At 53.0% G+C, this 27,538-nt stretch overlaps 2 protein-coding genes across 2 annotated transcripts in view; one reads left to right on the top strand and one right to left on the bottom strand.

The window, feature by feature from the left end:
* HMGXB3 (HMG box domain containing 3) overlaps positions 1 to 12,941 on the top strand; it is a 69,131-nt gene extending 56,190 nt beyond the window's left edge. The window contains exons 12-18 of the mRNA XM_012658229.1: positions 881 to 1,012; positions 1,914 to 2,098; positions 5,823 to 6,042; positions 7,279 to 7,412; positions 8,521 to 8,637; positions 10,272 to 10,481; positions 11,549 to 12,941. Of these exons, the coding sequence (XP_012513683.1) occupies positions 881 to 1,012; positions 1,914 to 2,098; positions 5,823 to 6,042; positions 7,279 to 7,412; positions 8,521 to 8,637; positions 10,272 to 10,481; positions 11,549 to 12,013 (1,463 nt within the window). The 3' untranslated portion in view covers positions 12,014 to 12,941. The remainder of the gene's footprint in view (positions 1 to 880; positions 1,013 to 1,913; positions 2,099 to 5,822; positions 6,043 to 7,278; positions 7,413 to 8,520; positions 8,638 to 10,271; positions 10,482 to 11,548) is intronic.
* A 160-nt stretch (positions 12,942 to 13,101) lies between these two features.
* CSF1R (colony stimulating factor 1 receptor) overlaps positions 13,102 to 27,538 on the bottom strand; it is a 30,849-nt gene continuing 16,412 nt past the window's right edge. Inside the window, exons 10-21 of the mRNA XM_012658317.1 lie at positions 26,053 to 26,168; positions 20,599 to 20,725; positions 20,395 to 20,499; positions 19,790 to 19,900; positions 19,076 to 19,238; positions 16,991 to 17,082; positions 16,787 to 16,884; positions 15,682 to 15,804; positions 15,491 to 15,602; positions 14,695 to 14,794; positions 14,147 to 14,255; positions 13,102 to 14,049 (exon numbers count right to left, since the gene is read on the bottom strand). Coding sequence (XP_012513771.1) covers positions 13,915 to 14,049; positions 14,147 to 14,255; positions 14,695 to 14,794; positions 15,491 to 15,602; positions 15,682 to 15,804; positions 16,787 to 16,884; positions 16,991 to 17,082; positions 19,076 to 19,238; positions 19,790 to 19,900; positions 20,395 to 20,499; positions 20,599 to 20,725; positions 26,053 to 26,168 — 1,391 coding nt within the window. The 3' untranslated portion in view covers positions 13,102 to 13,914. The remainder of the gene's footprint in view (positions 14,050 to 14,146; positions 14,256 to 14,694; positions 14,795 to 15,490; positions 15,603 to 15,681; positions 15,805 to 16,786; positions 16,885 to 16,990; positions 17,083 to 19,075; positions 19,239 to 19,789; positions 19,901 to 20,394; positions 20,500 to 20,598; positions 20,726 to 26,052; positions 26,169 to 27,538) is intronic.

Raw genomic sequence — 27,538 nt, 5'->3', positions numbered from 1 at the left:
CGTCATCCTAGCTCACAGCAACCTCAAACTCCTGGGCTCAAGCGATCCTACTGCCTCAGCCTCCCGAGTAGCTGGGACTACAGGCACGTGCCACCATACCCGGCTAATTTTTTCCATATATTTTTAGTTGTCCGATTCATCTCTTTCTATTTTTAGTAGAGACGAGGTCTCGCTCTTGCTCGGTTTGGTCTCAAACTCCTGAGCTCAAATAATCCGCCCGCCTCGACCTCCCAAAGTGCTAGGATTACAGGCGTGAGCCACCGTGCCCGGCCCATTCTTCTGATTTTTTAATTCTAGGATTTGATGTAGGGGTGATTTTATAGCTTTTATTATATCCCCTGCCCATTCCTGGGCTAGATGATGCTCCGGGTGGTTCCCCAGATGCAGTTGTATGAGGTGTAGAGGAAGAGTGACACCTTTGATCCTGAGGACTGAACTCTGGGTGGTAGAGAAGTGTTTCTCTTTTATTGGGGGAGAGGAGAAGAAATCTGTACATATTTTATTATTTGCTTTTTTCATTTGATGATGTATTATGGACAACTTTGTGTCAGAACAGTTATGTCCACTTTATTTTTTTTAATAACTTTGGTCAATTTAGCAACCACTTTGTTCCTTTTAATGATAACTAGTTTTCTATTTTATGAATGCACCATAATATAATTAACTGTACTCCTATTGGTGGGCATTTAGTTTGTTTATTTTTTAAGAGACAGAGTCTCACTACTTTTCTCAGGCTGGTCTTGAACTACTGGGCTCAGGCAGTCCTCCCATGTAACTGTGACTACAGGCATGCACCACCACCTGGCTAGTTTGTGTTCTACATTTTGCCATTGTGTATGATGTTACATGGATTACCTTGTTGCCTCTTTTTAACCTATAGGTCTCTTTAATGTGGGAAACAAGTTGCTAGTAAGCTTGGACTTGCTTTTTGCAATCAGAAACCAGATCAAGCTGGGAGAGGACCCCAGGGTGTCTGTCAGTGTTGTTCTGAAGTCGGTGCAGGAGCAGACAGGTAAAGGTTGTCTTTGTCTCTTTCCCAAGGGTAGGCCTAAGCTCCCTGAGAATTTTTATGATGGACTTTGGTTGAGTCATTTTGGAGAAGAGTCTGACGTTTTGAAAAGGAAGTGTTTTTGACTTCCTAATGCATGCTTCCTTTTGAATTTTTACAATTGCCAAAGTAACTTTGGAAAGCATGAGTCTTTCCATGTATTCAGGGGCCCATAGCAAGGGATTATACCTGACTTTAGAAGCACATTGTTTAGTCGTAGGTAGATGTAGCCCCACTGCATGTCAGACTCATTCTGAATCCACAGCTCCTGGCTGTCTACTACCAGTCCCCAGGTTTGTGCTGAGACCTGAGTGTGGGGTCCTGCCTCCTTATTGTCTAGAAATTTTTTCACCTTGCTCTCTCTACTTCTGTTTGTGCTTTTCCCACCCCATTCCTACAGGCTTCAGTCCCCCTGTACCTTGCTTGCTATGAGGACAGATAGAATAGAGTGAAGGTGCTAGAGTCACACGGGCCTGAGTCTTGGCTGTGCCACTTAGTGGCAGTGTGATTTTAAGCAAATTATTCTCTGAGCCTCTGTTTCTCCATTTATAAAATGGGGATAGTAATAGCTTCTGATTCATAAAGAATTAAATTCATGTGAGAATTAGATAGGTATTCAACGCTCTCAGCACAGCATCTAATACCTAGTGGATACTTAGTATAAGGCAGCTATGACTCTGGTTGGAATTGCCCATCTGAGCACTGGAAGGCCTGGTGCCTGACCCTTGGAGTAGTTAGTACTCTTGGGTGTTTCTAGAGGATAATCGGTCTTGCAGAATGGCTGTTCTTACGGGCCACTGGCTCATCCCTAGTGGCTTCAGGGTCATTTTCTTTGACCTTCTCAGTGCTCTTGCTCTCTTTCCAGAGAAGACCCTGACCTCAGAGGAGCTGAATCAGCTGCAGGAGCTGCTGTGCAATGGTTATTGGGCTTTTGAGTGCCTCACTGTCCGAGACTACAACGACATGATCTGTGGTATCTGTGGTGTGGCCCCCAAAGTGGAAATGGCTCAGAGGAGTGAAGAGAACGTGCTGGCACTGAAGAGTGTGGAGGTGAGTGTCTCTCAGCCACTGTGGGTGACCTTCAGAACTCTCATCTCATTGTGGCAGCCACCTTCCTGCATGGAATCCCCAGGGGTAGATAGCTCCAGTCCTATCCAGGTAAGGCGAGTGGCTTTTTCCTACCATAGCCCAGGGTTTCATCTAAGAAAAGCCATGTGGAGATAGAGGCATTTGCTTATTCAGTTACTTATCCAACAAATGTATTGAGCATGATTAAATGTACTTTTTAGATACCTGGGAGATAGCAGTAAAAAACCCCAAAGTTTCTCTCCTTATGGAACTCACATTCTGGTTTGGGGGAGACAGGAAACACATATTTGTCAGGGAGTAATAAGTGCTGTGAAGCACGGTGAAGCTGGGTGAGGAGAAGAGAGCAGTGTGGTGGAAAAGGGCGTTCCTGTTTTATAGAGGGCAGTCGGGAAGTTCTCTCACACAGTGGCATTTGAGTAGAGAGCTGCAGCCCATACAGCTTTGGGGAGGAACATTCCAGGCAGAGGGAGCAGCAAGAACGGTCTGAGGCAGGCTTGCTAGGCATGATTGAGGAGCAGCAACGAGACCAGTGTGGCTGGAGTGTGTGGGTGATGGCGGGAGCGGTAGGATGCGTTCTGTTAGGTCCAGAGGCTGCGGGGAGGCTGGACCCAATGTAGGGTTGATAGGTTCATTTTAAGTACTTACACAGAGCAAAATGGGATTGGAGAAAAAGAGTGACCTGAGCTGACTTAGGTTCTGAACTAAAAAGTTTTCACACAAAGATAACTGCCAAATAAAGATGGCTTTATGGATCAATTACAGCAAATATCCAAGAAATGTAAGATTCTAATCATAGAAGAATAGCAAAAGTGAGTGTATTTCCCCAGTTCGTTGTATTAAGGCCAGAGAACTTGAAAACAAAACCAGACATTTAATATAACAGAAGAAATTGGGGCTGATTGTACTAATGAATATAAATACCAAAGCCCTGAATAGGTTAATAGCAAATCAGACCGAACAGTGAGTAAAAGTAAGACATCGTGACCAAGTTTATCCTAGTTTGAAAGCAAGGTTGTTTCAACAGCAGGAAATATGTTAATGTAATTCACTACTTAACAGATCAGAGGAGAAAACCCATATGATTACTTCATTAGGTATAAAAAAGAAAAAGCCTTCAATATGATTCATCACCCATTTACAATAAAACTCTTACAAACTGAGAATAGTAGGGAATCTTCCATAACCTTCTATAGAATTAGGAAGAAAAAATCCACGATTGTGCCAAGAGGTCTGGTCTGCACTCTGCAGGCCTGGAGTGCCCTTTGATTATGCTAGTAGTTGCACAGGGGTGTGAAGTTGCTGTCTCCGTACTCTGTCATAGTAAACAAGAGGACGGGATGTGAAGTGACTGTAGGCACTGGGCCTGCATCTCAGGTGCTCACTGCTGGGGCAGGCGTGAACCTCTCCGAAGAACTGCTTTCATGTATATTGGCATGGCCAGCTAAACATAGTAGGGGTTTAATGTGCAGTCCTGTCTTTTCTTCCCAATTAACAAACAAACAAAAAAAAACCTTTTTTCTTTTGTGTGTTATCTCACCAAGAGGCTATTTCTAGACTCATTCACATCTGCTTACCATTATTAATGATCATATTAATAATGCAGCTAAGGTGGAGCATTTTATTACTTACACCACCACATTTTTACTCTGTGCTCAGTGCTTTACTGTATGACTCATTCTCACCACAACCCTGTGAGGTTTTTCTAGATAGGCACTGAGGCCCAGGGGGCTTGCCCAAGCCCACCAGGGAGGGGTGAGGTTGAGATTGACTTTGCTTGGTCTGGCTGGCTGACTCCAGAGCCTGTGCTCCTAAGCACTGCCATGCTCACCAGCGTCTCCTGGGACTCCAAGCTCTGGTTTTTCTAATCCCATCTGGCCTTAGTGAGTTTATGGTTTCCAGAATAGACAGAGGCCTGCCTTCCTGCAAAGGTCACATCTCCTAGTCCTGCTTGGCACCTGACTTGTCCCAATCAAGGCTCCTCTGTCACAGGTTGGAGTTAGCGTTCTATTCACTCTTTTACATGTTTCTTCCCTTCTCTGGTACTGGGGACTTCTTTCTTACAGACCTGGACTTTATTTTCTCTTCTTTTGTGTGTGGAGAGTGATGTGGTGCATGTGGAGGGAGGGGTATCCTAAAGTCTGTGAACTAAAACAGGAAGTTATAGAACAAAACTTAACTATGGTGTTGTCCATGGGGAGACTTGTGGGCCTCTCGCCTCAGGGACTGTAGAGAAGAGGCCCTTCTGGTCAGTTTGCATGCTCCGATGGCATTTCCTGTCCCCTTGCTCCTGGTGGAGAGGATGGGCTCAGTGGCCCCATTTCCTCAGGTGTGCCATTTGCTCACAGCATGCACTGAGCACACTGTGAGGTGGAGAACACGGAGGAATGAGGTGCAGGGAGATGGCTTTTTGGGGAGTGGTGGTTCTCAGACTTTAGTGGGCATGAGAATGACATAGGGCAGCAGTTCTCACACTTTGTAAAGTGGAGGGCTTGCTGGGTCCTACTCTTCTGACTCTTCTGACTCAGAAGATCTATTTTTTTTTTTTTTTTTTTTAATTCTCGTAGCTAGCTGCATTCTTCATCAACACACGAGCCTAGTGATCCACCGCTAAGAGTCATATGACTCAGAAGATCTAGAGGGGGGCCAAGAATTAGCATTCTAACAAGTTTTCATGTGATGCTCATGCTGCTTGCCCAGGGACCACCCTTTGAGAACCATTTACCTAGGGAAACTTTTCAAAATGCAAAATTAGGGATTTAGTTCATACAGATTAAGATGTGGCGCAGGTATTTGGCTAATTTTTTATTTTTTAAATTTTTTAAAAAATTTTTACTTTTTTAGAGATGGGGTCTTGCTGTGTTGCTCAGGCTGGTCTTGAACGCCTGGCCTCAAGCAATCCTCCCACCTCGGCCTCTCAAAGTGCTAGGATTACAGGTACGAGGCACTGTGCCCAGCCTACATTTCTTATAGGTAACCCATATGGCTCTGATCAAGGTAGTAGGATCAGGGTTACATGTTGAGGACCATATAAGAGAACATTTCAAGAAAAAAAATCAATTAACAGTGCTAGATGCCAATAATAGATAAGTCAGTGCTTCATCAGGTAGAGGAAATAGCCGTGATGACAGGGTCTGGGGGTACTTTCCAGTGGAGGTGAGGAATCCACAGGGCCTTGGAAAACAGCTGGAATTTCACTAAATAGAATTCCGATTATTCTTGCCAGCCACTTATAGGGAGTAATGACTTGGGCTTTTGAACTAGACTTATGTTCCCATTCTTATTCTGTCCCTTACTCTAGTAGTCTCACCTCAGACATCCCCCAGAGTTGTTTTTTAGCAACGAATTAGAAAATATCTGATGCATAACAGGTACTCAGATGGTAGCTCCCCTTTGCTTGCAAGACAGGGCAAATGACATGAATAAAGGTGTACAGGCAGAAGGGACTGAGGAGCTACTCACGTCTGGGAGAGTACTGTGGTGTGGGAGAAAGAAACGTGGCCAAAGGGCAGTTGGGTACAAAGTTGTCAAATTCAGGGGCACCCTCGGCGGTGCATGACCATCAGACTCCTTCCTTCCCTTTGCTGAGCCTTGCTTTCCCTGTGTGTGTAATGCAGGGGTGAAGACTATTGTGTTGCTAATATTCTGTGCCTCCTGCAGTTTGACCTTCTTTATCCTGACCTTTTAGTTCACCTGGCCTGAATTCTTGGGCTCTAGTGAGGTAAACGTGGAGGACTTTTGGGCCACGATGGAAACAGAGGTGATTGAGCAGGTGGCGTTTCCTGCCAGCATCCCTATCACCAAGTTCGATGCCTCTGTTATTGCCCCTTTCTTCCCACCACTCATGAGAGGAGCTGTGGTCGTCAACACCGAGAAAGACAAAAACCTGGATGTGCAGCCAGTACCTGGTAAGGCCACCTGTTGGCTGACTGGGGTCAGGGAAGGGCTCAGCCGAGAGTCTGGGACATTGTCTACAGCAAGACAGGCACACCTAGAGGACTTCTAGAAAGATAACAGCCTATGACAAAATCCCATAGAGGGACACACAGCTCACTGTTAGCCTGGAATGCACTTGATATGCTGAGTAGGGAAATCCTGCAAAAAGTGCTGATGATAAGGCTCCAACCTCAGAGATTTTCATTGAGAAAGAGCAGGGGGACGCCAAGGAATTTGCCTTCAAAATGGGTCTTACAGATGGTTTTGCAGATGGTTTTTGTGTTATACGTTGAGAAGCCCTGGACTGGCTATTAGGAGCATAGTTTTTCTAATAACTTGAGTTTGATTCCCAGCTATGCCACTTAGTAGCTGTGTGACGCCTTCTGGAAAATCCCTTCATTGCCCTGAGCCTCTGTTACTTCATTTACAAAGAGGCCATGAAAATGATTATCCACCTCCTAGGTGGTGGTGAAGATTAAGTGAGCTAATACAGGTAGAGTGAGAGCCTTCTACTCTTTTTTTTTTAATTGCAACTCACAGTAAGAAATACGTTTTGCATCATGACCCAGAATGATATCCATACATGTGCACGTGTATATCTATAATTGAAACAACTTTCACACAACAGTACTTTTCTTTACCAAGTGCCATACACTTTTTATTTTCTGTTTTATTTTAAAAATTCTGAATATGACCTGCTAAATTGACTTCATGAGTACTTAATGTGTTGTGATTCACTGGTTCTCATCTGGTGCTTCCTAACATTAGATATTGAGGTCCCACCTCATACTTGCTACATTGAGGCCCCCACATAGTTCTCTCGATTTAGTCAGGTTCAGGAGCATAATGTATAGAGCATTTTTAAAATGAGAGCTCTTGCTCCTCTTATTGTTGCAGTGTGATAAGCATCTGAGATCTTGGTTCTGAGAAACCTTAGAAGAATTTGGATTAACAGCTGACTCATTTTAAGATTCTTTGCAGTGGCTGTCTGCAGGATATCTCACTGAGATGTTCCAGGGCAGACGGCCAGTTCTGAGAGACCAAGTATCTGCAGAAGTCATAGACCTGCCTTGAGTCCCTCTTCTGCCAGCTCCCAGGGTAGAGCTGAGTGCAGCCTACCCCTGTTCTCATCCTCACGGGTCAGGGCCTACCAAGGCCTTTGTCGGCTGGCGGCAGCACCGGCCCCATCGGCACTGTTTCTCTTGCAGGCAGTGGCAGCGCCTTGGTGAGGCTGCTCCAAGAGGGCACCTGTAAGCTTGAGGAGATCGGCTCCTACAGTGAGCAGGAGCTGCGGTACCTGCTGAGGCAGTGTGACATCCCCTTTCGGACAGAAGACTCCAAGGTGAGTACTGGGGGCAGTGGTGGAGATCGGGGCTTTGGGAACAGGCCTGTGGGTCTGCTTTTCTGGGCAAGGGCATGCACACCTGTGACTGGGCACCTGCCATAGGGTGCTGGCATCGGGCCTAGGAGGTGGTCAGCAGCCAGATGGTGACATGCATGTGAGGCCTGGCCTCCAGTCAGCTCCTCCTGTGGAAGGTGGGCTGGACACTCCCTCACTGTGTGTGACCTTGGAACTACCTTATTTTGAGCTTCATTTTCCTCATTTGTAAAATGGAAAATACCAGCCTCATGAGGGGGTTATAAGGAGTGCACTTTACACAGTGTCTGGTTATCACCTGTCCAAGCTCTTAGAAAATGGCTGCTATTACATACAGAGTGTCTGTCTGTATATGTTTTTTTGTTTTTTTTTTTTGAGACAGAGTCTCACTCTGTTGCCCGGGCTAGAGTGCCGTGGCGTCAGCCTAGCTCACAGCAACCTCAAACTCCTGGGCTCAAGCAATCCTCCTGCCTCAGCCTCCTAAGTAGCTGGGACTACAGGCATGCGCCACCATGCCCGGCTAATTTTTTCTATATATTTTTAGTTGTCCGATTAATTTCTTTCTGTTTTTAGTAGAGACGGGGTCTCGCTCTTGCTCAGGCTAGTTTCGAACTCCTGAGCTCAAACAATCCGCTCGCCTTGGCCTCCCAGAGTGCTAGGATTACAGGCGTGAGCCGCCGCGCCCGGCCTGTATATGTTTTTTATCCATACATTCTTTACTTTCCCTCATATTTCTCTGCTGTTGAAGATATCGTGCTTCCTTCAAGTTGAGATTCAAATCTTCCTCTTTGAAGATTTCTCTACCGTATAAACAGTAAAAGGACTTACTTAGGCCGCAGAGTCTGTCAGCTTGACCAGTCTGGTTGGCTGTGTTTGTGACCGTATGCTTCTGGGGTGTCTAGTTGCCCACCTACACCTAGAGGAGGTTGGGCTGGTGAGGCTCCAAGGCCCACTCTGGCCCTGGCAGTTTACTCTTTTGCTTTGAGTATTGAAGTGAGCAGTTGATGCTGAGTACCAGACCTGGTCCCTTAGCATTCACCCCTGTGTTGTTGATCTTGTCCTTCTGTCCCAGGACCAGCTCTGCTTCTCCTTATTGGCCCTCTACGAATCTGTACAGAATGGAGCCAGAGCTAGACAGCCCCCACCTCATTTCACAGGCGGTAAAATCTACAAGGTGTGCCCCCATCAGGTAAAAGGATAACGGGGGAACTTGGGGTGGATTTGGTAATGTCAGACTGCCCGCACAGAGAGTCAGATTGATCCAGCTCCTTCTTCCAGTGTTAGACTTAGGTCGCTGGGCAGCCTCTGGGAGTGGCTGCCCATAGGTCAGGTGCCACTCCTTGGGCTAGGAGGGAGCCTGAGTGTTCCATCAGTGAGTGTTTATTAAGCACCCTACCCTGTGCTGGGCCCTGCATCATCTGTGAAGGGTACAAAGGTGAGCAACAAAGGTGTCATTCCTCCCTAGTTAACCACATGCTTTAGTGGGGAAATAAGGTCACCACAGCTTGTGATGGTAGCTCTGAAGGAACCAGAAAAGGGCCTGAGATAGAAAGTAAGAGAGGAAACTGCTGTCTAGAAGGTAGCCAGAGAAGTCTGTGACCTGAAGGATAGGGAACAGCCCCAGTTGTGAGCCGGGGAAGGAGTGACCACTGAGGCCCTGGGTGGGGAAGCATAGTGAGCCAGGAGGAGGAGGGAGGTTGGAAGGCTCCCCAGAGGCCAGATCATGTAGAGTTTTCTAGACCAAAGTAACAGTTTGGATTTTATTCTGAGAAGATGAGGGACCTTTTGGACAGTTTTGAATGGGGGCGGTGACATGGTCTGATTTTGTTTTTAGGAAGATCACTCCACATTTCTGTGGAAGGGTGTGGATAGTGTGGCACACTGGGTTAGCTCTGGGACAGATTGTGTACTCGATGGCAGAGTGGGCCCAGGAGGATACTGGGACAGAAAGCCCACTTAAGTACCGAATGGCTTAGGCTTAGCAGAGCCTTCAGTTTGCTGAGGTGTGTGAGTCAGCAGGGTGAGCTGGCTGTAGAAACAGAACCAGGTTATCAGCTCTAACAGAAGCTATGTCTAAGGGGAGGTGCTTGATGCCTCTACCCTGGGCAGATCAAAGCCTGCTTGGGAGGGTTATATTCATTCACTTGGGGATCATGATGAGGAGCCATTGACAGCACAGGGGTGAGAGAGCTTACAGGTTTTGGGGCTGTGCTGGGAGTGGCATCACTTGGAGGTGCCAGCAAAGTGGGTGAGAAGGCAGAATTCTCCAGCATACCCAGAGCTGTCCAGCAGTGGAAGGGTGCTTAGGGGCCCTGTCAGTGGGGTTGGTTACCAGACCACATCAGGGGTTCCCCTCTGGGAAGCAAGCACAACAGGGTCTGGTGGGAAGCTTGCGCGCAATACAGATGCTTAGACCTCACTCCAGAGATCCTCATTCCTTATGGTTGGGTTGGGGCCCAAGAATCTCCATTTTTAACCAGCTCTTAGCTGCTGGTGCTAGCTAGTCTTGGTAACCAGTAGGTAATGCTTGGTAGGGCGATGCGGAGGGAGTAGGGTTTAGAGGAGATGGTCTGAGGTGCCTTTCAGCCTAAGTTGAAGATAGCATGTTTTAGCTCTTCTCCCAGGAGGGCAAGGATGAGATAGCAACTTCATTGAGGGACGGAAGTAGGAGGGGAGCAGAATGTCATGGGCTCTGGCAGGATGGCCATGGCTTCAGTCATGAGCCTGATTGTTCGTCTTCCTGGGAAGGAGTGCGTGAGGGCTGTGTACATGGTCTGTCTGTGGATTGGCTGCTTATCCCTGCACTGGCCTTTCATCTCCCAGGTGGTCTGTGGCTCCAAGTACCTTGTGCGGGGTGAGAGTGCCCGAGACCACGTGGATCTGCTTGCTTCCTCCCGCCATTGGCCACCTGTCTACGTGGTAGATATGGCCACACCAGTGGCCCTGTGTGCTGACCTCTGCTACCCAGAGCTGACCAACCAGATGTGGGGGAGAAACCAGGGCTGTTTCTCAAGCCCCATGGAGCCGCCTGTGGTGAGTTGCCTCTTGAGGAACTGGAATATATTCCTCAGGCTGACCGTGTCTCACCCCTCTGGTTCTTTGGGGGGCCCCCTTAGCATTCATTTTTGCTCCACCAGTGTTTTGTCTTGGTGCTTTGGAACCAGCATTTACTCCATGAATTTTTACTGACCAACCCGCACACGCTTGTGTATGAGGCCATAGCATGTTATATAATGTGCCCAGGGTATCTCAGACATAGGTATCTGTGTTAAAAGGGTTGCCTTCCAGATAAGCCTAGAAAATTGCCACCTTTGAGAGTCACTCTGCAAGCTGACATGTTAAAGGCCCTATCCAGCTCTGGAGTACAGTTTAATGCACCCTTAGATTTGGCCATGAATATACCACATGGCATGCCAGTTATGATCTTGAGGCACAGTGGTTTAGAAAATACTGACGTATGCAACCCTTTCCTTTTATTAAAAGGGGTAACTAAGGCCCAGAGGGGGAAGTGGACTTGTCCAGAGTCACACGGCAGATTAGTGGCAGAGCCTTTGTCTCTGTGTCTTGGTACGTTGTACCAGGTGCTGTTTCTTACCAGAGGCATGTAACCTTTGGCCTTTGCTGGAAGAGATGTTAGACTGATAATTAGGAGGAAGGGAGGTGAGTGCCCTGGCTAGGATGCACTGTCAGAGGTGAAGACCTCTGGTGTTGCCTTGGAGGGGACATTATTGTCATCACTCCCTGGGGCTCACTGGCTCTGTGAACTTGTGCTAGGGACTCTAGAAAGGTGTCTTAACCTCAGTCAGAGCCAGATCCTTCTGCCCCCCTGCAGTCCCCACCCTGAATTGACTAGGTGCAGTAATAGCAGCTCAAGTAATCCAACACCTGCTCTGGGAGGTGGCCACAGTTACCGTCCCTGTTCTCACACGAAAGGGAGGCACAGAGCAGTAGGCAGGTGGCCTGGCCCAGGAGATACAGTGCATGATGACACTAGCATTTAAACAGGGCCAGCTGAGCCCACAGAGTTCGTTCTCATCCACCACACGGGTTCTACCTTAGTCATTCCCTCTTGTCAGAGCGGCTTCCCATCTCTCTTCTAGAGCGTGTCCTGCCCAGAGCTCTTGGACCAGCACTATACTGTGGACATGACAGAAGCTGAGCACTCTGTCCAGCACCCTGTCACCAAGACTGCCACACGGCGCATTGTTCATGCAGGACAGCCCAGTCCTGGTGACCCCAGCACTGGGCACCACTCTTTGGCCCTGTGCCCTGAATTGGCACCCTACACAGCCATCCTGGCCTCCATCGTGGACAGCAAACCAAGCAGTGTCCGCCGGCGGCCCATTGCCTTTGACAATGCCACCCACTATTACCTCTATAACCGCCTCATGGACTTCCTCACCAGCCGTGAGATCGTCAACCGGCAAATCCACGACATTGTGCAGACGTGCCAGCCTGGCGAGGTGGTCATTCGTGACAACCTCTACCGCCTTGGGGTTGCTCAGATCAAGACAGAGACAGAGGAGGAGGGTGAGGAAGAGGAGGTGGCTGTGGTGACAGAATAAGCCAGGCTGTTGTACAGTGACTGCACCGTCTCTCTCAAGCCATAGTAAGGCCCTTGCCTAAGGCACAGCTATCCAGGGGACCTATAGACATGGTCACCCATGGGGCCTCTGACTGCTGGGACTGACCAAAGAGCTTCCATTTCCTGAGCATGGTGGGGCCCAGAGTCCTTGGTTCTCACCTCTGGGGGTCAGGAGTGATATCAGGAAACTGCTTCCTGGTCCTGAGAGCACTTGGAGGATGTGGGATGCTTAACGGAGGGACGGGAGGCTGAGGGGCAGGTGGTGGCTCCCCTGGGGCCTGCTGCAGGTCCAGGTGGAAGTGGGGGTGGGCTAAGGCAGGAGCCCTGGCATGGGGTGGGAAGGCGGCCGAGGTCTCTTCCACCCTGTGCAATGCTGGTTTCAGCCCCACGAATTCCTTAGCCTGTTGCCTTTGACAGGGGCCTTGGTGGCCTCATTAGTTCTAGGGGTACCTTTGGGCTCTTGATTCTCCCCAAAGGAGGAATGCACTTCCTTCCTGCTCTTCTCGCACCCACATCTGGGGAAGCTGAGGAGGGAGGAACAGTCAGCCACAGCTCTCTTCCAGGACTGTCCTCTCTGCCCTGAGCTTTGAAGAAAAGAATCCCCTTCCTCCTTTCCCTGGCCACTGCTGCTGCACCTGACATCCTCTCTGGGCCCTGGGACCCTCTCCACAGAGGGGATGTGGCCTGTGGTCATGACATACCCTGGCAGCAGTAGGATAAAGTCCCTTCTGTGAAGGGGAAGCAGACTGGGCCATAAGGAAACAGCAGGACTGGCTCAAGTGCCCAAGGTTTGCTTAGGGCCTGGGAATTGGCCATGAATTACTTAATTTATTGAGAGGAGTGGAGTAGGTGGCTTTTTTCCCCTCCCTCTTTCCCTGAGAAGAATAAAGTTTATTAAATTACCTGGTTTTGGTGAAGCAAGAGTCAATTCCATGCTCGTTGTGTGGGGCACAGTGTGGTCGAGCTCCAGAAGTGCTTGGCCTCTCCCCTCACGTGAAGGAGGATGCAAGGAAGTCCTAGGGAATTTGCAGGCGCTTGTGTGGCACAAAGAACCAGAGGCCAGCTGAGTTAATGCTGTTAGTTTAATGTGTATAGAAGACGTCCCACAGCGTGACTGTTAGTAACGATGAGTCAGCTTGGGGGGGTGCATGCTTCTTGCTTGGTGTGGCCAGCCACATGACAAGGCCCCCTACCTTCTAACCCAGAATGACAAGGGCCTGGGCAGAACACCCCTAACGTTTAGCTGCCACTTGGCTCATTATAGCAGTACCAGATCCAGGGTGGGGTGGGGTGGGGCTGTGGCGTGAAGGAGGATATAGGGCAGAGACTAGGTCCTGTTAGATTCTTACAAAGGAGCCACCCTGCTCCAAGGGGCCTGAGCTGAGTGTGAGCACCTGTCCACTTCTGCTGCTCCTCTCAGGGGATCCTACTTCTCTGCCAGTTTGTCTAGCCCCCAAGGAGCCTTGTTTTCTCAATACCAGGGCAGCTCCTGGGAACTTCATAGGCATAAAATCAGTCCATTTCTGTTGAGACACAAAGGCATTAGGGAAGGAGGTCTTGGAAGTGGGAACAAGGTTGAGAGAGTGAGCTGGGAGTTCTGCCAGTTGGCACAGCAAACATGGGGCCAACACCACGAGGACAGTGGGGGAGGGAGGGCGGGGCTCAGCCCCTAGCCCTTGACTGGCAGTGATGGCCCAGGCTTGGGCAGTGGGGTCCTCTCTGACCTCCCTGGATCCCTCACCTTCCCAAGTTTCAGAGTTGGGCCGAGCTGTTGAGTGAAATGACCAAGGGCAGAGTTTGTATGTTCTCCCCATGTTGCCCCATCCATGGAGGAGTTGAAGCTTGGAGGAGCGGAGAGCAGTGCTCCTTGCCGTCACCTCCTTAGCAGAACTGGTAGTTGTTGGGCTGCAGCAAGGGCTGGGCAATGTCCCCTTGCTCACAGCAGGCCAGGTGCTCACTTGAGCTCTCTTCCTCGGGCTCACTGCTACTGCTGCTGCTGGGCAGATTGGCATAGTCCTGAGGGTGGAAGAGACCAGGAACCGTTGGTTCTGATCCATCAGGCCCGGTCCAGTCTGCTTAACGAGCCCCCCACCCTGAGCCTCGCCCCACTCACCCGTTCTCTCCTGTTCACTTGGGCCTGCTCCTGAAGGAGGAAGCAAATCTGCTGGAAGGTGGGTCTGTGGGTGGGCTCCAGGGCCCAGCAGGCCTGCATGATGCTGTATCTAGAGACAGGACAGAGGTTGCCCACGTATGGCTCTCCAGGTCTGGGGACCATTACCCCCGACCCTCAGAAAGACCTACTCAGCAGAGAGGTCTGCAGACCTAGTCGAAAGCGAGTTTAGTATAAACCTTGGCATGCATTATCATTTAATCTCTACAGTAACCTTTGGAGAAGAGTACTTTCATTAACCCCATTTTGACACATGAGGTCACTGTAATAATAATCTGAGTTAAAAGTCTATATGAGTCCAGGACCAGCCCCAGTTAAGAGCTTTCTTCTCGGAACATCTCTCGTGCTACCTGGGAAACCAGTGGAAACCCTGAATTCTATAAAAGGGGGCTATTTGGGAGTCCACGGTTGGAGAGATGAAGCCTGGCCCTGGAACATTGGACAGCCAGAGCCTGGGTATCCTCTTCCCTCCCTGGGACCCTTTGGCTCACATGTTCTTTGGGGCGAACGCAGGCTGGGCCATTTGGTATCCATCCTTCACCAGTTTGTAGAACTTGCTGTTCACCAGGATGCCAGGGTAGGGGTTCAGCCCTGCAAAGGTCAAGACCATGTGAGAGGCCATGCTCATGGCTTGCCTTCCCCTACCCCTTTCTACATTCCTACACAGGTCTCAGTGAGGCTGAGTGCAGTGTCCACCTGGACTGTGACACTGGGACATGCTGTCTGGTGCTTGCTGTGTGCCTGGCGCTGTGCAGTGGGCTTAGGCTTTAGGAAGGAGAGAGCCCCGAGCCAGGCCTTGTCACACCAAGAATTGCAGCACAGGTTTTGGGATCAGACAGACCACAGCTTCAGTTGTGTGTCATTAAAGTGGGACAATGAGCTTGCATCTCCTGAGGTTGTTAAAGCAGTGCATTTGCATTCAAGGACTTAACAAGTCCCTGTGCCTAGGACTCAGGAAATGGGAGCTGGTAGGTAACTTAAGCCGCATCTTCAATGATCGGTAGGTTTCAGACAAAGGAGCGTAACAGCGTTTCGGGTAGCAGCAACTGCACAAGCTCAGACAACTGAGGAAAGGGCCCAGAGAGGAATGCGTGTGGGGAGAGGGGGCCTGCCCAGCCCACGTGGGAGCTGCAGCGCTGAGTTTTGAGAACCCTTGCCCATCCCTTCACTCCCAGCACGCCTTGCTCTGTCCTGGGCACTGGAGCACCCTTGACCGGGTTCCTCTGTGAGGTACAAGACACCAGTAGGGTAAGAGGAGTCAGCCCTGGACTGGGCCCAGTGTCTCACCAAGTGAGAAGATCTCCCAGAGGAGGATGCCGTAGGACCAGACGTCGCTCTGCACCGTGTAGACACAGTCGAAGATGCTCTCTGGGGCCATCCACTTCACAGGCAGGCGGGCCTAGCACGGGGGTCCTCAGTCACTTTGGGCCTTGACTCCGCCCCCTCCCCAGCCTGGTCCATTCCCTGTCAGCACTCACATTGCCCTTGACGATGTAGTTGGAGTCGTTCATGATGTCCCTAGCCAGCCCAAAGTCCCCAATCTTGGCCACACGCCCATTGGTCAACAGCACGTTGCGGGCTGCCACGTCCCGGTGGATGCACTAAGAGAAAGCTCTGCAGGGTTAGTCTCGGCCTCTGCTCTACCTGAGCCCGAGGCGAGGAGGAGCAGGGAGGGTCCCAGGAGGCCTCGGGATCCCTACTGAGGAGTGGCCAGCAGTTTTGGTCCTTCACCATGAGCTCCTGTCCATACGTCTACCAGGGCCCAGGGTCTGAGAAAATGTAGTGTGGTCTGACAACTTAATGCTTACAAACCCCCATCGCCCTGAGCTGCTGTGGCCCTTCTAGCCCTTTGCCCGGGAGTCTGCTCAGGCTCCAGAGATAGTGAGCGCTCGTGCTGCGAGCGGTCTCTGGTCCGCACCGACAGCAGCTGCTAGCTCTGGGCCTTATTGTGCCTGGCGCTTCCTGAAGCATTTACACACAGCGTAACTTTGTTTCACCCTCGAACAATTCTGTGGTCATGCCCATTTTTATAGGTATGGAAATGGAGCCTCCGAAAATTTAAATAGTTGCTCACAGTCACACAGCAAGTGGCAGAGCCAACAGTCAAATGGTTGGCTCCCAAGTCTGTTCTAGGGATGGTAGCAAGAGCTGCCATTCCCTGGACACTTATTTCTGGGCTGAGGGTATTTCATAGTTGTCTGACATCCTCACACTCTATGAGGAAGGCTCTATCATCCCCACCAGGCTGCCCCATGAGGGGAGACGACTGTTCTCTTTCACACTGTTCAGTGGAAATACAAATGAATAAGGCCTGTTCTTGGAGCTGGTACCTTCTCAGCCATCAGCACACCGGGGACACGGGCACCCGGGGTGGGGGTGCCACTATCCTGAAGGCTGCGCCCTGGGCACAGCTTTCTCCCACTCGCCCCTGAAGCCCTTCAAGGCTGCTGCCCACTTGCTCTCTTGCACTCGGTCCTCCCCTGCCCCCTCACACACTCCCTTTTCCTCCCCGTCATCCTCACTCCTCCAGCCTCCCCTACCAGAGACCTGGGCAGCCACAGGCTGGGACTGGCTCCCACTCACATTCTTAGAAGCGAGGAAGGCCATGCCCTGGGCCACTTGGCTGGAGAAGTGGAGCAGGTCTCTGAGCTCCAGTGGCCGTCCGTCCTCCTTGTCCAGGTCTAGGGTGCGGAGAGGTGTCAGGGCAGCCCTGCCTTTCCCTGCCCCTCCCTGGCCCCAGCATCCCCAAAGCCCTTCTCCTCTCCCTTGGCCCTAGGACCTCCTCACCTTGCTCAGAGAAAGAGTTGTTTGAAGAGGAAGTGGAGACAGGCCTCATCTCCACATAGGTGTCCACGCCCTGGCTGGAGAAGCCACTGTCCCTACGTAGGAGAGAGGGTTGGTGGGGGGTGGTCAGTCCCCAACACTGCACTGCCCAGCTCAGGCCTTGGCCTCCTGCCCACCTACGAACTCTCCTAGCCACTCAGCAGGGAAGGGTAGGGACCTCAAGATCCACTCGAGCACGCCTTTCTGATACAACCCCTCCTGCCGCATTCTGTCTGAGTGATCATTGATCTCTGCTTGGCCATCTCTAGTAAGGGAGCTACAACCCGCTCCATCTTTGGGCAGTTCCTGGGATTTTCCTCCTGGTCCTTGTCCTACCCTTAAGGGCCACGGGGCAGTTGGCTACCACTTTTCCATAACAGCCCTGCTGAACTTTGAGCATATTCTAGGGCCCCTTCTTTGAGTCCTCTCTTCTCTGGATAGTGGCTCTCACACCTGGCTTCACATTGAAATCACCCAGGAAGCTTTTAGCACCAGACCAATTATGTCAGAAACAATAGAAGCAAAACACAGTCATTCAGTTTTAAACCTCTCCAGGTAATTCCAATGCGCAGCCTAGGCTGAGGCCCACTGGTCTAGAGAGGTACTTCCTAAACGTCCTAAACTTCTTTAACGGTAATTCACGTTAAAGTGCAGACTCTGAATAAGCAGGTCTGGGTGGGTGGGCCTGAGATGGTGCATTTCTAACAGCCCCAGGTGATGTCTACGAGCCTGCATTTTGAGTGGCACGAGAGAGAGTTTGAGAAGCACCGCTCTAGACTGAATAGCCACTCCTGCTTCTGCCCTTCCAACCACATCTGACTTCTCTCACCCGCCTGCCCTCCTCCCTCCTGTTCCCTCTGCGTGAGAGAGGTGCACCTTGGCAATGTCCATACGCTCGTGCTCCCGGAAAGGGAACCTAGTATTTTATTTGTAATCTGACCATGGCAAAACCATCCCCTCCCTAGAAACTATACATTTGTTCTAGGGATCCCACTGGCAGGATTGGTTCACCTGCCATTTGCCCTCGAAATTATCCCACTCTGGGTGCGGTTCCAGCCTGCAGAGGCCCAGTGTGTGCCCCCTTCTCAGAGGGGGGCCAGAGATTCAGCGGAGGAAGCAGACCCTGCCAGGCCCCCGTGTTTGAGGACACTGGGTGAAGAGAGATGGCCTCCTCTCCCTTTTGCCTTTGCAGGCTTGGCAGCTGACAGTATCTAGGATAAAGGCACAACGTACACCCTTCTCGTTCTGATCTGTCCTGGCCCCTCACAGCCTGGCTTTGGGGCCCTGCAAGCCCTCAAGATGGAGGCCTCCAGGACAGCAGCGTGGTGAGGTGAGTATCGGCCCAGAAGTCAAGAGAGCAGAATTCTAGTCCAGGCTCTGCCTCTGGCCCTGACTCATGGGTAACACGAAACTTTCTACTTCCTCTCTCTGGTTCCCCATGTGGCTATGTCCATCTGCCTCTGGATGGCTTCCAGGAATCACAGCATCACAGAACAAGAAAGCCAGAAAGACCCAGAGCGGTTCAACGCTCTGATGGCTTGCCTGGGGAAACTGAGGCCCAAGTGGACCAAAGACCTGGCACGGTCATGCTGTTTGTCTCCTAACTGTCAGACTCTGTCCACACTACTCTGTGGTGACATGGGGAATTGCTGTTGGCTACTCCTAAGTGGAACAAGTGCCCTGCAGCCCCCAACAGCACGTGCTGTGGGAGGAACAGGGGCCATTGTCCCCCAGATCTGCCCCACTCTGGCTAGGGCTCCAGGCACGGAGCTTGGCTGATCTTTTATGCAGATTAGGGGTGATTTCATTAACACGTCTCCGCCAGACTGTGAGCTGCCTGTCTCTGCCCTCCACACTCCCAGAATGCGGTAGTTGCTCAAATATTTATTGAAAAACGGGAATCGGTAGTAGAAAAACAGTTGCCTGTAATACCTGGGTGGCTACTTCCCATGGCACGGGGGAAATGAGGGCCACACAGCCCTGAGCTGGCTTCGCAGACATACCCGGGGCCCCGTCCCCCAGGCCTGGCCCCCTTGTCCGGGGTACTACCTGCGCACATATTTCTTCTCCAGCTGGATGTTCTTGTAGCCGGTGCCCCCCTCGGGGTCCGGGCCCGGACTCAGGCTGGGTCCCAGCATGGCCTCAGCCTTCCTTCGCAGAAAGTTGAGCAGGTCCCCGTAGCAGCAGTACTCGGTGATGACCAGGACGGGGCCTAGAGCAGCCAGGGTTGGGGGGTGAGGGGGGTGGTGAGTGCTTCCCATGTGGACAGGAACACGCGGCTGGCGGCAGTGAGGCCCTGGCCTGGGACACGACATGCCCCAGTTCTAAGCCTGCTCTCTGAGCAAGTTTCTCTGTGCCTCAGTAGCCCCATCTGTTTAAAGCAGAGGAACTGCAAAAAAACTCAGCCCAAGAATTCTTTCTTTAAAGGAATCTGTGGCAGCTCCATATAGGCCAAAGCTGCTGTAGGCGAAGACGACGGGGCACCGGGAGTCCCAAAAAACCCTCCGTGGGGCACCTCCGTGGACCCTGCGGTGAGTGTCCAGGCATCTTTGCGTGGGGGCTTCGCTCCAGACCCCCAGAGTCGGGCTCCCTGGAAGCAGGGCCCAGGAATGCGCACTTTCATCTCCTCCTCTGGGTGCTCTGATGCCCACTGAGGACCACTGGCAGAGCTCCGCGGAACTCTCTGCAACGCCCACAAGCCACTCCTGACTAGACCAGAAGTCTGGCCCAGGACCTGGGGCCCGGTCCCCGCCAGGCACTCACCTCCGTGGGTGCAGGCTCCCAGGAGGTTGACGATGTTCTCGTGCTGGCCCAGGTGACTCATGATCTTCAGTTCTGACATGAGTGCCTCCTTTTCGTCGGCGTGAGCCGTGGCTGGGAGATGGGGCCACAGGTCCCACAGATGGGAGAGGGCGGGACACAGAAAGCCACATAGACAGATAGGAGCCAAATGCAGAGCCCCAGGGGAGCAAGCAGGGTGTACCCAGAGACCCGGCCAAAAGAGGGAGGAGAAATGCAGACACAGATAGGAATTAGGGAGGGAGAGAGGAGGGATGGGCCTGTCACTGGGCTGGTCTCAGGGTGGCAGAAGGCCAAACTGTGACCAGGCTGTGGCTAGTGGCCTCTGTGCACCCCAGCCTCCTTGGACGCCCCTCCACACCCAGAGCTCAGCCTAGACCTCCTTGGAACCGGGAGTCAGAGGAGCCTGGAGCCCACAAGAATGGCCAAGTCCTCACCCCCGACCCCAGCTCTGTCCGCCGGGCTCCAACAGGCTGAGATGTGGGCAATGCCACCTGCGACGACAGGGCCAGCCCAGGCCCAGCATGCAGCAGCTCCCGTCCCCTCCCTCGGCCCCTTGCCTCACTCACACTTCAGCATCTTCACAGCCACCTTCAGGACAGCATCTTCCTTGCCCAGACCAAAGGCCGTGGCCTCTACCACCTTCCCGAAGGCGCCGGCTCCGAGGGTCTTACCTGCCACACACACACAGCCTCTTTCTAGGGGCTCAGAGCTCCCCGCAGCCCTGCCAGCCCCGGGAGAGAAGGGCAGGGGGCGCTGAGGCCCCGCCTCACCAAACTGCAGGTTGTTTCGGGGGAACTCCCACTTCTCGTTGTAGGGCAGCTGGGTGGGGTCGATGAAGGTGTAGCTGTTGCCCTCGTAGCTCTCGATGATCTTCCAGCGCACCTGGTACTTGGGCTTCTGCAGGAGAAGAAGCAGCGTGTGGCAACTGGGTCTAAGAGAGTCACGATGTCTCACGAACGTGGCACCGAGAGCGTGTCGCTGCTTGACTCCGCCTCACTGTGTGACCTTCCCTTCTCCAAGCCCTTCAGTTTCCCCATCTGTGCACTGAAGACCTTGGACAGGAGAACCTCTGAGGGCCTTGACAGCTCTGATAATTCCTGAGCCAGAAGGGAGGGTGGAACTTGAGATCCGTCCATCTAGCCACCCACCCACTTTCCCATCCAAATATTTTGTGTTTTTATTTTTAATTGTGATAAAACATACATAAAATTTACCTTCTCAACCATTTTTAAGAGTATAGTCGGGCAGCATTAAGTACATTCACATTGTTGTGCAACCAATTTCCAGAGCTCTTTTCATCTTGCAAAACTGCAACTCTGGACCCATTGAAGAGCAATTTCCCATTCCCTCCTCCGCCCTGCCGCTGACAGCCGTGCTTCTACTCTCTCTCTCTGAACGGCACTGCTCTGTGTACTTCATACGCATGGCATCGCAAAGTACCTGTCTTTCATGACTGTCTTATTTCACCCAGCATAATGTCTTCAAGGTTCATTCATGTTGCAGCATGAGTCAGAATTGCCTTCCTTTTAAAGGCTGAATAATAATAGTCCCGTCCAAATAGTTTCCTATTTGTGTCAGCCCCTGCCCCCATGGAGTTTGCATTATAGGGGCTGGGAGGCATTAAACGCAAATACATATATGTGTAGGATGTTTTCAAATAGCTGTGAAAAAAATAAGGCAAGGTAATGGGATAGAGAGTGTTAGGTACGAGTGAGTCAGGAGAGGCCCCAGGAAAGCCAGCCACGTGACCTCCGGAGGGAGAATTTCCCAGGCACGGCACGCACACATGCTGCAGTCTTGCATGGGAAGGATTCTGGCAAGTTTGAGCTACAGGAAAGTGGCCAGCCTGGCTTGAGGGAGGTGAAGGGGGAGGTTGCAGAGGCAGGAGGTCTTGAGGGCTGTGAGAAGGTGAGTAGATTTCCTTCCAGCTACACTGAGAGGCCCTGAGGGTTGGAAGCAAGTGAGTAGCCATCTGACTTTACATTGGAGAGAGAGAGAGCCAGCCTGCCCACTACACGGTGAGCTTCTGCATGGTCAGGACCTGAGGGCTCCTTCTCAGACTTTCCATACTGTCACCAACCAGCCAGCAGAGGCAAAGCCCTAGGATCCGGGGAGCAGGAGTGGCTGCCTCTGTTTCCTGCCCAGGGGGCAGCTGCACGGGGGGCATCATGCCAAGCGTTGCCCATGAGAAGTGCTGATGGAAGACCAAGTTTAGGGGGAAAGTGGAAGCTGGGCCGGGGTGGTGGAGGACACTGAGGCCTTGGGTCAGCAGACCAACTCTCTTTCCGGCCAGGCCTTGGGGACGGGGACCAGCTCGGCTGTGCCTGCAGCTGGGCTCCTTCCCTGGGCACCCGAGCTAGTGAGCTAAAGGGAGTGTGGGCAGCTGCTGGGGCGTAGGGTGGCCTACGGCTGCAAGTCTTGCCAGGTTGAGAGAAAAGCTTTCAGATAGCCACCAGGAAGAACGTCTAGAATCTAGATGGTAGTTAGAAAAGAAGGCAGTTAGACATAAGGAAGAACTTCTGGGCTCTGATTGAGGAGGGAAGACTTCAAATCAACTTAAGAACATCCGAGTTATAGCTTGGGACGTAGGGAAAGACCTGAGTCTCCGAGGAGTGAAACCCTGCGTGTGGTGCCTTCCCAACCCAGAAGGCAGAGACGGGGAGTGAGGAGGGGCTCCTTTGACCTTTCCTGGCCACTTCCATCTCCAGTGAGCCTCTGTGGCCGAGGCTGTTTGTTCTCCTCACCACTTCTCCTTTCTCTGTCCCTCTGCAGCTGGCCGAGCTACCACCACCCTCACTGCCACCCCGGCTGCCTTGGGGACATCCCTGAGAGGGAGGGGGATCAAGGAGGAAGAGGTTTGGCTGGAATCTCAGATCTCTGACTCCTAGACTCCTGAACCTGGAGGAGTCCTGAGCTCCCTCCCGCCTGCCTGCCTCGGGAATCCCCACCGTCCTCCCTGCTCGCTGGTCAACCTCCCAGGGCACGAGGGAGGCTGCCGTCCAGCCGGAGGGAGCCTCTCTTCTGAAGGACGGCCATCAGCGAGGGGGTGGGACGGGCCGCTTCAGGCCAGATTCCCCAACAACGTAGGAGTGATACGGTGGTAGCTTACTGAGCACTTCCTGCGAGTAGGGCACTGGGCCAGACGCTCGATGTGCGTCACCTCCTCATTCGCCACGATGGGCCCGAGCCCGATGCCCACCCGGGACTTGCGCCCTGGGCGCTGAAGTGGACACGGAGACGCCAAAGTCCCGGCCACCCTCCCCATCGAGGCCTGCTGGTTCTGGGCAGGCAGATGTTCTCTGTCTCAGAAAGGCACAGACCTGAGTGACCCCTCCTGGAAACTTTGGGGGTCCCTCCTGCCCATCCTCAGAGCTCAGCCCCGGCCCCGGAATCCCAGTCTCTCCGGGGCCTCCCTGCCGCGCCCACTCCCCCGTGGGCCTCCCGCTCTGGAGGAGCCGCTGACTCCTGCCCTTTCTCTTCCCCCCGTGGCCCCCCTTGTGGTCTCTCTGGGGATAGAAAGGTGATGACTCAGCCCTGAGGCAGAAACAACCCTTCCCGACGGCCTGCTCCCTTCCCCAGGCCTGGGCAGCGGGGCTCAGAACCGCATGGGGCGAGGCCCGGGAGGATGGCACTGCAGGCCCTGAGGCAGGGCACGGCCATCTCGACCCCCACAGTCTTGTCCCATGGGCGGACACCTCAGCTTGGGGCAGCTAAAGGGTCTGCAAGTGGGTGTTGGAGAAGAGGGTAGCCCGAGGCTGCAGGTCTTCTCTTGGCCTTGCCTGGAATAAGGGGCAGCCGAATTTCCTGGATGGGAAATGAGTTGGTGACTGGGAGTACCTGTTCCAAAAATGGTCCCGTGGAGAGAGAAAACGGCGTTCCTAACCCACGGCCAGGCGGGTGGTCAGCCCAAGGCAGAAGGGACTGCAGGGGACCTGGGCCTCCTCTGGGATCTCTGCAAGGCCCGGGAGGCAGCGTTCAGTTCCATATAAGGAAGAACTCCGCTTGAGTCTGAGCTGCTCAGAGAAGGAACGGGTGGCCACGAGCGTGAATGAGGTCTTGCCCCTGGAGGTGGGTGAGCAGGGCCCAGCAACCGCTTTGGGTGTGTAGTCATGGAGATGCCCAACGTCAGACCCACCTCCAATCCCAGAGACACGAGCTAACTTTGGTTCCCCAATCGACTTCCTCCTGGGCCGAGGGCATGCAGCTCCATCGCTGGGCACTGCCTGCGCCTGCCAAGTCCTCTGCACGCATTGTGCCATGGAATCTTCACGACAGCCTGGTGCCATTACTAACCCCGTTTCACACGTGGAGAAACAGAGGCTCAGAGACACCACCTTTCCCGTCGTCCCATAGCCAGAGACACCGGCAGAGACAGGATTTGGACCGAGATTCACTGAACTCCCAGTCCCTGGCTCTTAATCTAGACAGTAGGCTCTTGGAATATCGGAGGAGGAGGAGCTGTTAAAGTGTCCCAGTCCCATTGTACAGGAGGGGAAACTGAGGCCTGGAGAGGGTAGTGAATCAGCCAAAGTCACAGGGCAAAACAGCGTCAAAGCTGGGCCTTAGATCCCTGAGGTCTTGACCTGGGGTCCTGTTTTCTTGGGGGCTGCCCTCAGAGCTGCCTTCTCATGTTTCGTGCTGGCAGGAGCATAGAGAGCCTAACCCTATTCCCCCCGGGGTTCCCCCCACTTCCCATCCACCCTGCCCACTCCAAGTCCTCTGCTCACAAAACTCCCAAGCAGGTGCAGGGAGGAAAAGGCAGCAAAGGGGACACAAGGTGGGTTACCCACACCTTAATCACATCACTGCCTCGTTCAGACCCACTGACGACCCTGGACCTACAGGACGGGGTCCAGCCCTTCAGACCCCCAGCCCAACTCCCTTCTGCCTCCTCTTCCAGGCACTGACATTTCCAGAACTCACCTTGGTCTTCCCCTTGCCTGCCCCTCCTCACACTCTGCTGTCTCCCAGAGATACACCTTCCCTGAGTCTCCCCTCCCCTGATGCATCCCCACGCTCCAGGGCCCGTCCCACCGATGCCAAGCCACCTCCTCCAGGCAGTCTCCCTTCCCCACCTCACACCACTCCAAGCCCTCAGCATCTAATCACACTGCACTTCGTCTTTGTGCAGGCAGGTGGGGGGAGGCCGAGGGCTCTGAGGCCAGAGGCCCCTGGGACCCAATGCCAACCACACCCCTCAGTCCCTGGGCAGGACTTTTAGCCTTGCTGAGCCCCAGTTTCGTATGGGCGAAATGCTGACTATCACACTCCCTGCCTCCCTGGGTTGTTGTGAGGGTAAAATAATTCAGTGTTTCACATAATGCTGAAAACAGGGCTTTGAAGTTAGTCCCGTCAGGGTTGGGAAGCAGACTCTGCCACTGACTAGGTAGACTAGGGCAACTGTCCCAGCCTCTCAGACCCCCAGCATCCAACTCCATAAACTGAGTCAGCGACACTGTCTGCACACCATGGTTACTGAGAGCATTACATGAGATGATGTAGGTAACATGCTTCATAAAAATGCCCCTAGCACGCCTGCAGTCCCAGCGACTCAGGAGGCCGAGGCAGGAGGCTTGCTTGAGCCCAGGAGTTTGAGTCCAGCCTGGGCAACATGGTGAGACCCCATCTCTAAAAAAAAAAAAAATGCCCCTAAAATTGCTATCACTTATCGAGCACACATAGTGACAGGCATTGCACTAAATGAGCAACATGCAATAAGTGGCAATTCTGGTTAATAATATTAAATGAGGAAGATGATGATGATGGTCCTAGGCCTTCCTCCTCACTAGACACACTACCTGCAGGCAAGACTCAGGCCTGGCCCTGGGGATATCCTCCCTGTGTGCCCATCTCACCTGCTCTATGCTGGTGCCTGGACGCCCCCAGGCTGGGACAGGATCCCATGTCTATGCTCACCCGGAATCTTGTTCCTCTCCTCATAGCATCTTTCTATAGTCTGCACCCCTACTTTCATGGCTGTGTGATTAGCGACCATCTCCTGCACCAGGCACTAAACCCCACAAGGGCAGAGCATGAGAGGCCACCCAGCACCTGGCCCAAGCTGGCACACCATAGGCCCCCACTAAAGAGCTGTTAGCTGATTGACTGACTGACCGACTGACAGAACGAGTGTGTGAGGGGGCGGAGGGGTGGATCCATGCAGCCTGGTGGTGCCAGCCTGCACCAGGCTCACCCAGGCGCCTGGCTGCCCCACTCCGGCTCACCTGCTTGTACTTGTACAAGAGCAGCAAGAGAAGCAGCAGCAGCAAGGCCATGACGGACAAGCAGGCGACCACCACTGGCGTGAAGAGGAACTCGTCCGGGGGAAGTGTGCGGGCTTCTGGAAGGGGCGAGGCAGAGGGGTGAGCAGACTGACGGGATCTCCGCTGAGATCAGGCCAGCGCGCTGCCTGGAACACCTCGGTGCTCAGGAAAAGTTTGCTGACTGAAGGAAGCATCCGCTTGCTGGAAGCCCCTGGAGGCTCAGAGAGCCCCTCCTGCAGCCCCCCCCCCAGAGAGAGGCAGGGCGGACAGCCCCTGCAGCCCTGCTCACGCACAGCGCCAAACCCTGTCCAGAATCAGAGCCTTCTGTGGCTGGGGGACTCTCGGGTCGTGCAGTCACCCCCTGCCAGGGCAGGAAACCCCTCTGCAGCAGCCTGGCCTAGTGCCCAGCCATTGCTTGCATACACGCCCCCAGTGATGGGGAGCGGGGGGAGTTCATCCCCTGTACATCCGGGAAGCTCCATCGGAAAGGCCTTCTAGAGGCTGCACTGAAAGCTGCCTCCATGGCGTTTCCTGGCAGCTTCCCCACGTGCCCTTTGGAACCACGCAGCCACTCTGAGGGTCTGAAAGCCAGGCTCACGGCTCCTGGTCTCCTCCTCCCCGGATCTGTAACCCTGGTCTCGTGGCATGTTTTGCAGGACATAATTTCCACCCCCTTGCTCAGATCAAGAGCTTGGGTCTGAAGTCAAATCTCCCCTCTGCCACTTAGGAAGTGTGTGACATCGAACCTATGACTTCTCTCTAAGCCTCGGATTTTATCGTCCCCCCAGATAGGAAGGAAAACAGTACCTGGCTCCTGGGTGTGAGAGTTAATTGCGGTAATGCCCGTACAGAGCTTGGCACGGTGCCTGGCACAGCGGGAGCGGTCAATAGAACGTTGGCCTTGTTACTCATGAGGTGATAGAGCTGAGAGCAGCCGCAGGCAGCTCCTCCAAAGCCAGCAGATGGGGCACAGCAGTGACCACCTCTGAGCCAGGCAGAGCCCACGGCCTGCTCTGTCCTTGCCAGGCCCAGAGAGCCTCACCAGGGCACGCAGTGGGTGCTGGAGCCTGGTCACTAAAGGCCTGGGGGTGCTGTGGGCCATCACGACTGGCCCTGGGCTGGGAATGGACTGTGTTTGCTCCTTCGAAGCTCTGCAGAGGCACTAGTCCCCCGCACGGAGCATGTGCCAGCTCGCAGCGTATGTGCCACACACCAACACGTACTTGTGAGTTAAGGAATGAGTCAGAGTGCAGGGACAAGAGCAGGGCCAGGGTGCCTCCGGCTGCTTCCTCTCTGGACCCCGTGTCTGGCTCCCTCTGCTCCTCTGCCCCTTCTCGGTGCCTCTGGGGACCTGCTCGTCATGGGGGGGCTGGAGCGGCCCCCAGAGGTGGAACTTGGTACTGCTGGGATCTGCTCCAAATGGGATCTGGCTTTGGCTCCCGGGGGT

The sequence above is a fragment of the Propithecus coquereli genome, unplaced genomic scaffold (genome assembly GCF_000956105.1).
Source record: "Propithecus coquereli isolate 6110/MARCELLA unplaced genomic scaffold, Pcoq_1.0 Scaffold58, whole genome shotgun sequence".
Taxonomy (NCBI): domain Eukaryota; kingdom Metazoa; phylum Chordata; class Mammalia; order Primates; family Indriidae; genus Propithecus; species Propithecus coquereli.
This window is presented reverse-complemented; position numbering and strand designations above follow the sequence as displayed.